Source organism: Quercus robur, chromosome 11 (genome assembly GCF_932294415.1).
Source record: "Quercus robur chromosome 11, dhQueRobu3.1, whole genome shotgun sequence".
In the NCBI taxonomy this organism is placed as follows: Eukaryota; Viridiplantae; Streptophyta; class Magnoliopsida; order Fagales; family Fagaceae; genus Quercus; species Quercus robur.
Genome location: NC_065544.1, coordinates 48873276 through 48883598, shown reverse-complemented (window position 1 = coordinate 48883598; position 10323 = coordinate 48873276). Strand labels below are relative to the sequence as shown.

General features: G+C 34.8%; 1 protein-coding gene across 1 annotated transcript; it reads right to left on the bottom strand.

The window, feature by feature from the left end:
- Positions 1–2469: 2469 nt before the first annotated feature.
- On the bottom strand, positions 2470–9276 carry LOC126707571 (probable amidase At4g34880). Its single transcript, XM_050407291.1, has 5 exons — positions 8656–9276; positions 7345–7556; positions 3734–3970; positions 3274–3466; positions 2470–2974 (listed from the first exon to the last, which is right to left on the bottom strand). Exons 1-5 carry the CDS (start codon positions 9220–9222, stop codon positions 2621–2623), a joined length of 1563 nt encoding a protein of 520 aa, XP_050263248.1. The 5' UTR covers positions 9223–9276; the 3' UTR covers positions 2470–2620.
- Positions 9277–10323: the final 1047 nt, after the last annotated feature.

Here is a 10323-nt window from a genome sequence, read left to right as displayed (position 1 = left end):
GGGCGTCGTCTAAGAAACCAACACAACTCTTAGATGATAAATGTGAGCTTAATAATGGAAGACAACACAGATGAAGTTGTTTTCTATAATTTTATGGAAAATAACTCTAGCTTTGAAAATCTTAGAGAGAAAAATTAGACTTTGAGAGAATTTTAAGAGCTTCCACCGTTAGAAATATGGAAGCTAGTTGATAACGCAGAGAGCAGAAAGGTCTAGATCTAGTTTCTTTATTCCGGCATGCCAGTGAGAATAGAATGGAGAGAGATGGTAATAGATCTTGGTTTCTAGATTTATTTTCAATAATAATAAAATTAATTTATGATTTAAAATTTGATGTGTCAATTTGTTTTTCCATATAGCCGAAGTGTCACTCATATTTTATTGATTTTTTAAATAAAATAATGATGTGGCATTATCTATACCATTTATTATAAAATGAATGGTTCAGATTAAAAGAATTTTATGTGGTAGAGTACCCTAAGAACTTTAAAGGATCTAGTTCTGAACTTGGTGCAAACAATAGTAATTAAATAAATATCTATCACTAATTGAATTATTTGGATTCATGACAATAAAATATGAAAAATAAATGGTAAATTATATATTTGGTACTTATTCTTTATATCATATTTTAATTTGATCCCTAACTTTTAGTATTGTGTCAATAAACAAATTTTTTTTTTTTTTTTTTGACTATTTGCTACATCAGCAATTTTCAATCAATAATAACTATAGAGTCTAAATTGAAACAACACTAAAAAGTTATGAACCAAATTGACACAATTGAAATGTTAGAGATTAAATTGAAATATGGTATAAAAGATAAGAACCAAATATGTAATTTACCCAAAAATAAATTAAAAACAAAATAAAAGAAAGAAAAATTAATTTTTTTTATGTGCACAAAATTAGTAGTTTGCTTTGAGTTTGGTTGACATTTAACAATTGTCATTAATGAAAATTATGGGTGTACAGTCAACCTATCAATCTGCCAAAACAAACCTAACTCAACCCAACCAGTCGATTTTTAGGGGTTGGTGGGTTGGGTTGGATTATGAATTATTTTTTAAAAGTGGGTCAGGTTGGGTTCAGGTCATAACAATCACAAACCCGCCTAACTAGACCCGACCCACCTATATATTTAAAATTTAAATTATATGTATTTGTGGGGTCCAATAATTTGTGGCCCTGTCCCATTTTTGCATTGGGGCCCAAGGCTCGAGTCGAGGAAGAATATGGTCGAGGATAGGTAATAAAAGCCCAAATAGTCTTGAGACACAGCCAAGGATGATTCTGTCCTCGGCATATTCGAGGTCCCCCTGGAAGGAAGGGTAAAAAAGATATAGGAACAGTTCGGAAAAAAATCTAAAATATCTATGTCAATAAAGAAGGAGACGCTGGATAGTATAACGACCAAAGACAAAAGAAAAGCTGCCATTACTGCCATTCAACACTCTGCACCTGACAGAACCATGCTATTCAGCTTTTACAACCACCCCCAACCACTTTGGGTATGGACTGATGGGACAAGTATCAGTCGTGGAAAAATCGATCCTACACGTGGACGAAGGAGAAGGAGTGCAGACTAATATAAAAAGAGGAACAAGCAATCCGGAGAGAGGGGCTGGGAAAAATAGCCAAAAACCAGAGTCTCCCAGCCCGCCTTCAGGAGAAAGATTCCTAGAGCGAACACGATTTAATTATGTACGAACACCACGAGAAAACCACCGTCCGGTGACCAAGGCCTAGCCTTTCAAACCCACGCTCTATAAATGATATTGTTTGGGCCTTTTTACGTGCGAACCCAACATTATTATGGGTCGTTACAAATCGTGTCCTTACAATATTTATTATATATATTTAAAAATATAATATATAATTAATAATTTTTTATTTAATTTTTTTCCCATATTCAACTCTTCCTATAGAAAACTCAATTACCTCACAAACCCTAATAATGTTATTTCTCTCTCTGCCGCCTCCCACTCCCGCTCTCTCACTCTACTTCTATTTGTTTATAATTGAGTTAGGATACTAGTTCATAAATATTTTGTTTATCAACTTAGATGACAGGTGGGATATATTTTTTTTTTCCTACTCAATTTAATAATAATAATGATAAATAAAAAATTATCCAACTCACAGATTCAACCCAACCCAACCCTATCCATGTGGGTTGGGTTGAACACCTGTGATGGGTTGGGTTGAGTTGGCTTGGATTTTTAACCTATCATGGTGGGTTGGGCCAAAAAAGCCCCTTAATCCAACCCAACCCAACTCATGCACACCCCTAATGAAAATAATGACATTCAAAAGAGTATCATGTGTTAAAGATGGAAAAAAAAAAAAATAAATTAAATCTTAGGGACGTAATTAAAATTGAGATATATTTAGAGGGTACGTATAATTAGCACTTTTGTAAAAGAAAAGGGGAATAAAAAAGAAAAAAAAAAAGACACTAAACATTAGTGAAGTTAAAATAAGCATAAAGGCTTAATTTTTATTTTTGCAGCATAGATATTGCTACTAGCTTAATTACATACAAATCTTGCTTCATGATTTTTAGATATTAATACAAGTCATATAATTAGAACAAAGGCTGTAATGATGTAATAGAGCCTTAAGTTGTCAATTTAGGAGGCTTCCTGATCTTTGTCGCTTGCTCAAAGCCATAGGCAATCTCAATCAGCTTAGGCTCTGAACCCTTTAGTCCTCCAAAGCATAAGCCAAATGGTTTCCTGTCAGAGCCATATCCAGCAGGGACAATTACTCCTGGGAAACCCCCAATTGCAAGGACACGAGAAACAATATTACCAGGAGTAACTATTGCATCTAGCTTATTCTTTGTCATCAACTTCACAAAACCTTCTCTTGTTAGTTTTGCTAAATTCAGCAACGCTACCTTCTCCGCATTTCCAATTCCATTTGTTGCTTCAGCTTTTATAAACAGGTCTTGTCCATAATCTAACCTCTCCTGCATTGGCACTCATGGAATAATCAATAATTAGCTATCATTGAGTATGATTTTTAGTAACAATAAGTTCATGACACAAAAAATTTCCCTTTTTTCATAACTATTAATGTTTTCTAGCATAATTGCATATAACAAAAAAGATGAAAGTACTTGGTAGTAGATTTGTGTGAAAGTGATATTGCTCTAATCACAATTTACTGAAAATTATGCCCTTAGCATTGCTTAGTTACTTGTGTCGATCTTATATATGAATGTAGGACATTACATAAATCAAGAGAACCTCATTTTATTTCACTCACCAATTTTGAGTTTTTCTTGTTGAAGGCAATCAAATCAGCTAAGGAACGGACTGGGGAAACCACTAGCTCCTTTAGGTATGCATTAATGTATATTTTAAACTCAGCCGCCAATGCAATGTCTTCATTGCTCGGTGTATAGATTTCGCCAATATTGGTTATTTCCAGATTGTCTACCAAAATGGTGCCTTGTTTCCTAAATTTGCATGACATATTCACATCAATTTTTTAAAAGTGATACTACCGTTAGTACAAATTTTATAATAAAAGCCTTACAAATTGATGCAACTTTTAAACACGATTTAAAAAAATAAAAAAATAAAAAATAAAAAATTCAGAAATTAATTTTTATGTTTTTGATGTAATTAAGCATATTTATTATCACATTAGTTTGTATAACTTTTGCAATAAAATTGAGAGTAACTTTTTAAAATACATTTGGTTAAGCATTGAAAGTAATTACCTTAGTGTTTTAAGATGTTGCTCAACAATTTGAGCAGCAATAGTATCATTCCCAATATTGTAGAAGTCCCTCACTATCCCCACTCTCTTTGCGCTGAGCCCATTGGTCTTAAGAAATTGTGCATAGCCACCTTTTGGAATGTACTGTGATGTTTCAATTGTTGCATTGTCGTAGTGGTCAATGCCAACAATGGCATCAAGAACATAAACGGCATCTGCTACTGTTCTACAAATGGGCCTGTTCCATCCAAATAAAGTTACAACCAAATTTGTGAAATACAATGATGATGCTTGTTGACAAAAGATTGGTGTAAATATTAAAAAATTAAAAATAAAACATAACTAATATTATGTTAGAAAATGAAAGAAAAAGATACGATATAATTGTAAAGTATATAGAAAAATATAAAGAAAAAAAAAATAAAGGAGACAGTGTGTCTCTTAAAAATTTTTAATCAATGGTAGTCCCTCTACAACTTTCAAACCCTTTAGGGGATTGAGACAAGGTGACCCTATCTCGCCTTACCTTTTTCTTTTGTGTGCCAGTATTCACTCTTGTTAACTCATTCGAGCTGAGTCTTCTAGAGCTCTAACTGGTTTTAGAGCGGGAAGAAGTAGGGTTACACTCTCTTATTTACTTTTTGCTGATGACTCAATCCTTTTCTTTAAAGCCAATGACAAAGGTGTCAATACAATTATACAAACTCTCCTTGGCTATTATCACCTCTGAGGCAGCAAGTAAATTTTGGTAAATCTGAATTATTCCTCAACCCCAATATTCCTGGACCAACCAAAGAGTAGTTAAGCCAACAGTTAGGGGTTAAGCTGGTAGATGAGCCTGTGAAATACGTTGGCATCATATTTAAGCTTAGAGGTACAAGAATTAACGGCTTTCAGGACATTGTTGTGAAGGTAGCTCAAAAAAACTTCAGGGTTGGAAAGCAAAGTTGATCTCTCAAGCTGGGAGATTAACCCTTATAAAATTGGTGTTACAAGCTTTACCTATCCACAATTTTAACTGCTTTAGATTGCCTGACACAGTTTGCAGGAAAATTGACTCTTTGGTGAATGCTTTCTATTGGGGACATGATACCAACTCAAAAAGATTGCGTTGGACAGGCAAACCCTGTGCCAACCTAGGGAAGAAGGTGGGCTAGGTAATTGGAAAACAAAGATCATGAATGAAGCAATGATAGTCAAACAAGTTTGGAGAATTGCTCAAAATCCTAACACTCTGGTGGCAAGAACTTTCAAAGCTAAATATTTTCCTAAGTCTAACATTTTTTTTCTCATGTAAGTCTACAGCTTCTACATCATGGGTATGGAGAAGCATTCTCAAATACAGAGAATCCGTGGCTGGTCAAGCACTATGGAGGATAGGGAATGAGAAAGATATTCCTATTGATCATCCTCTTGGGGTACAGGTGGAAACAACAAAGCTCTCTAACAACTCAAACATTGTAAGGTTTCTGACCTCATAGATGAGGACCAGAGAACGTGGAAGCCAGCTCTTCTTGCTAAACTTTACCAGAGGGATAAAATGAAGGAGGTTCTGGACATCCCTCTTAGCAAGTCTCCCATCGCAAAAGATAAGCTATTATGGCCATATGCTCAATCTGGAAGTTACAGTGTTAAGCAAGGATACAAACTTTTGTATAAGGAAATGGAAGATCGAAACCACATTAACAAGGCAAATGATATTCACCTGAGTTGTGGAATACACTGTGGAAAACCCAACTTCCATTAAAAATTATCTCACTCACATAGAAAATCCTTTATAGAAGGAATCCTATAAAAGAGGAGTTGAATATGAGGGGATTCCTATAAAAGATGCATGACCAAAAGGAAAGTTGATATGGAGGATACTAATCAACATGGTCCATGATACTTAGCTAAGATGTTTGAAAATGCGTGACCAACAAGAAAGCCAATGAAGGCTATTGATCAAAGGCATGGTCTAAGTAATGTGGCCTGAAGATGATAGATAACGCATGATCAAAAAGAAATCTAATAGAGAAGACTAACTATCAATGTGTTCCATAATACTTGGCCAAGATGGTTGAGGACACATGATCATAGGGAGAGACAATGATCAAGTAAGGAAGAAGGATGATTGTGCCCATTGAATGCAATTGAAATCACTAGGATGGGCTTGCAAAGTAGATAACAACAATGGTGACAAAGAACTTTTATGCTGGCCATTATTGAGAACAGATTAGGAAGAACCTATAGAGTGAAAGAGAAAGAGATAGAATGCAAAAATTAACGTGGATGTCTACATCTATAGCAGAAATCCCTTAATGGTTACATCTTATCTATTAAGCTCTATGTATTACAATAAATTCATTGAAAGGTATTATAGTAGTCTAATCTTAGGCTAATTTCAAACACAGGCTTACACAATATTTACACTATAAGTAGGATTGGGTTTACGATGTTTGTGCACAAAATAAGATTGGAATTACTTTGTTTACACTCCAAGTAAATTAAATACAATGAACCTGGAATAGAGTTATAGAATAGACATAGAACTTGACAAGGCATCTCTAACAGTTAATATGGCAAAGCTAAGAAGATATCAGAAAAGTGAAATAAAGAAACTTGTAATTGTTATTTTACCATCTTACATTGCAATTCCCAAAAAAAAAAAAAAAAAAAATTGTATATGGATTAAAATTCTTGTGATATGTACATGGTAAGAAAGTAGAGAATATGCCAAGAGCCTTGTAACTCAATTGATACTTCTTGATGTATCCAACAATAATGTCTAGGATTCAAATCTCCCCTCCCCCAACTATTGCTTTATAAAAGAAAAAGGAAGTATAGCATGTACATGTTAATCATGTTAGGAAACTTACAACTACCCTCCTAGAACCTTATTTTATCCAATTTGAGGACCGCCAGAGCAGAAAAATTTTTGTTTTGTTTGCAGCTATAACATTTGACCAAATCTAGGGGGTAAGAAACCAAATGGTGCATTTCAAGGAATTTTTTGGCAGCATGGAGCTTTTAAGGAAAATTTGCAAGGAAGTAGAGATGCATTGGAAATTATGGTGCCCTGAAAGTATGCCTATAAGGTAAACAGAACAGCTACGTGGCTTAAACTGAATAAACACGAAACAAAGGTAAATTGTGACGTAGCTATAGGTAAGAACTGCTCCTTTCTAGCAGTGATTGCCAGAGATAGTGCAGGGAAGCTCATAGCAGTGGCAACCTTCAAAGCCACTACCATGTATCCAATTATGGAAGAAGCTGAGGCTTGCTGGTGGTCTTTATATTTTGACAGAGCTCGAAGCTATTCTCAAGTTGTAGTAGAAGGGGATTTTTTTTATCTTTTGTAGAGTCCATCAACTGTCTAAAGCTATCCTCCCACTGGAAAATTGTGTTAGATATTGTGACCGTAGATAGAGTTTTTGTAAGTTTTTATTTTGAGTGAGTCCACAAGGATGCTAGAGCTACTCATGGGCTTTTTGTACAGATGGTCCCTTCAGATTCTTTTGCATGCTGGGTTTCATTAGGTTTTGGAGGTGGAAAGAATGAGTGCTTTTTGTCTCTTTTGTTATGAATAAAATTTTCTCTGTTCAATGATAAAAAGAGACGGAGAAAACCTACCCCACACTATCTTGTCTTGGTGAGATTGGTATGACACCAGCTCGACTAGTGAGACCAACAGTTGGTTTGATGCCCACTACCAAGTTATTACTGGACGGACATAAAATAGAGCCATCAGTCTCAGTCCCTAGTGACACCGCTGCCATATTTGCTGCTACTGATATTGCTGATCCACTACTTGACCCACAAGGATCTCCCATTGTATAGGGACTCTGCACACCATAGCAAAGCAATCTTATGGAACATAAGATCAAACTTATTTTTTAGCTCCATTTATTAAGATGATTAAGTAGAATTTGTTGCTGTACTTAAAATTACCTAGATATTACAAAATTGGCTAAAAAAGAAGGGCATTGGCAACAGTTTCCTAGACCCAATTTCTGAAAAATGTACAAGGAGTGCTTTTTTATTGTAGTTATGTATTTTTCTTAATTTATCTGTAAATTTGCACATGATAGAAGGGGTAGAATGCTGGTGGATGTGTTTAAGGAGAGAAGGTAAGAAGTCTGGACACTACCAAATCGCTGAGGTGTTCATGTAAGAGACACTAGGGACATTCCTACATGCAAGTCCTTAGTGTTTTGAGAAGGAAAAAAGTAGTTCATATTAAAAGAAAATTCATTTAATTGTAGATATTTTCTTAAAGATTTTGGTAGTTGTAATTTATTTTGAAATTAAAAATTTTTTTTTTAAAAAAGGTCTCCGAATTAATCAATATGCCTAATGATATTAATTAATTAATTAGTTAAATGTCATATCCCCAACCATATCATGTTGTGTTTGTGTTCGTGTCTGTGTCTTTGCTTCTTAGTGAGATGGACTTGAGGGAAAAAAATGCCTAAAAAAATTTAAAAGGTGGATGTATGTACTGTGTATTGGATCAGAGGACAATGATAAACTTCAAACAAGAGCAATCCAAGATAAAGACAATAAGAAGATCAAGTTTATCTAGATAGCAAAATCAAACTTAACTATAGATTAGATTCATCCAACTCTAAAACCCAAATACAAAATAGGAAGAGATAGCAATCCCAAATGTATTTTTCACTTTTTCCAAGTATAAATATACCATAGTATACCACAACTCCTCTCTGAAAATCATGAGAGTGAGCTCTTTCATTCACATTTAATCAAGCACCTTATGTGAGCCACAAGAAATCTTGCGTTGAAAACAAGTAGAATGTGTGTTTATAGTGGAAACTGTAATTTCTAGCCCAACATCAATTTCATATACTTGATCCTCGCAATAATTTTTAACAAATGGGCCTAATTTTACCATGATTTTAGCATTGTTTTCACAATTAAACTCACCCTCCCTTGGCCTTTTCTTGCGTTCCAGCCATTAGGTGCAGCATTAGACCTCTGATGAGACCACTCGCTCAAAGTGGCCTTCCCCAATATGATGGCCCCAGCTTTTCTCAACTTGGTTACAACACCAGCATCGCGTGGCACAACTGAGCCAAGCAGTGCATATGAGCCGGCCGTGGTGTTCAGCTTATCCTTGGTTGCAATGTTATCTTTGAGCAAAATGGGAATGCCATGCAATGGAGAGAGTGACCCATGTGCTTTAAACTTGCGCTCATGGTCAGCTTTATCAGCTTGGTATAGTGCATCTGGGTTCACTTCTAGGACACCCTTAAGAACTGGGTTGAGTCTGCTTATTTGTTTAAGGTAAAGCTCAACGAGTTTCCTGGAGGTGAGTTGGTTTTGCTTGAAAGCTAGCTGGATATCATGCACGGTGGCTTCTTTGATTGATGAGAAGCCATGGGCGGCCTTGATGGCTTGGGCACTGTATGATGTTGTGGCTAGAAGAATCAGGAGCAGGGATGAGAAGACAGTGAAGCTCAGTGGTGAATATTTGGTAGCCATGGAAGTCATGCTCAAGTCGCTGAGAGTATTCCATATCCGTGCTTGTTTTTTAAAGTGTGAAGCTTGGGTGATGGGTCCACTGCACAGAAGTCACAGAACACTTGTTGGTGCGGTTTGTATAAACAGAAGTTACTGCTCACACTATGCAATTACTGTTCATGTATTGTTTTGTATTGCTCATCTATTTTATTTTGTATTTTGCTACCGTATTTTCAGTTTTCAATAAAAATAAGTTGTATCTAAACGGACCTTAAGGAGGCAACATGTGTGTATTTTAGCCCAAAACTTAAAATGCGTGTTTGGTAAATTTTTTTAAAAGTGTGTTATAAAAAAGCACATTTTTTAGCTCAAAGAATTTTCACACTTTGGCACGGCAGCTTTGAGCTGCAGTTGTAAAACACACAAACGTGTTTTCTCAAAACAAAAATATTACCGTTAGTGATTTTCTCTTTTTCCTAATTTGCCGATAGATTTTTTTTTTTGGATTTACATCTTATATATCTAATCTCAAAAAAAACCTTTTAAATTCGGTAGAGTTTATGAGAAATGGAACATATGGAGTAGAGAGAGGGAGGAGAGAGAGAGAGCTCAGACTTGTGTGTGTGTGTGTGTGTGGGGCTTTGTGTGGAGGAAAATAAAAGAAAAGGAAGATAAGAAGATGAAGACGAAGTGAATAAGTGGATGAGAAAAAAGTGAAAGAAAAAAAAAATAAAAGAGTTTTTGGGTTTAGGTAAAGCAATGTGGAAGAAAATATAGAAAGTAGGAACACAGATTATTTCACAACTTCTTTTTCACAATTGTGATGTTATAGAGTATGTGGTGGAGAAAAAATTGTGGGTACATGTATAATCCTAGAACAACTCATTTAAAAGATAAGTGTTAATAAAATTTTATTTTACAAAGTTTAATTTAAAATTAGTATTGTGAAAATATTGTGACATTTTATTATATCTCTAAACTTTTTAAATTAGTACTATTTTTCTTTTAAAAAAAAATAGTATTATTGACAGAATATTTTTATAACAATTTCATAATAAAGTTTACATAGTAAGTTGTTATTAGTTCTTATCTAGACCTACTAGTGACATTTTTTTTCCTACCATTAATAAC

What these genes read in the sequence shown, in the direction of transcription:
- LOC126707571 (XM_050407291.1), bottom strand. Translation starts at nt 9,222, where the DNA reads ATGACTTCCATGGCTACCAAATATTCACCACTGAGCTTCACTGTCTTC. An exon ending in CAAGAAAAGGCCAAGGGAGG is followed by an intron (nt 7,557 to 8,655) that starts GTGAGTTTAATT and finishes TATGGTGTGCAG; the next exon opens with AGTCCCTATACAATGGGAGA. An exon ending in CAACATCTTAAAACACTAAG is followed by an intron (nt 3,467 to 3,733) that starts GTAATTACTTTC and finishes ATGCAAATTTAG; the next exon opens with GAAACAAGGCACCATTTTGG.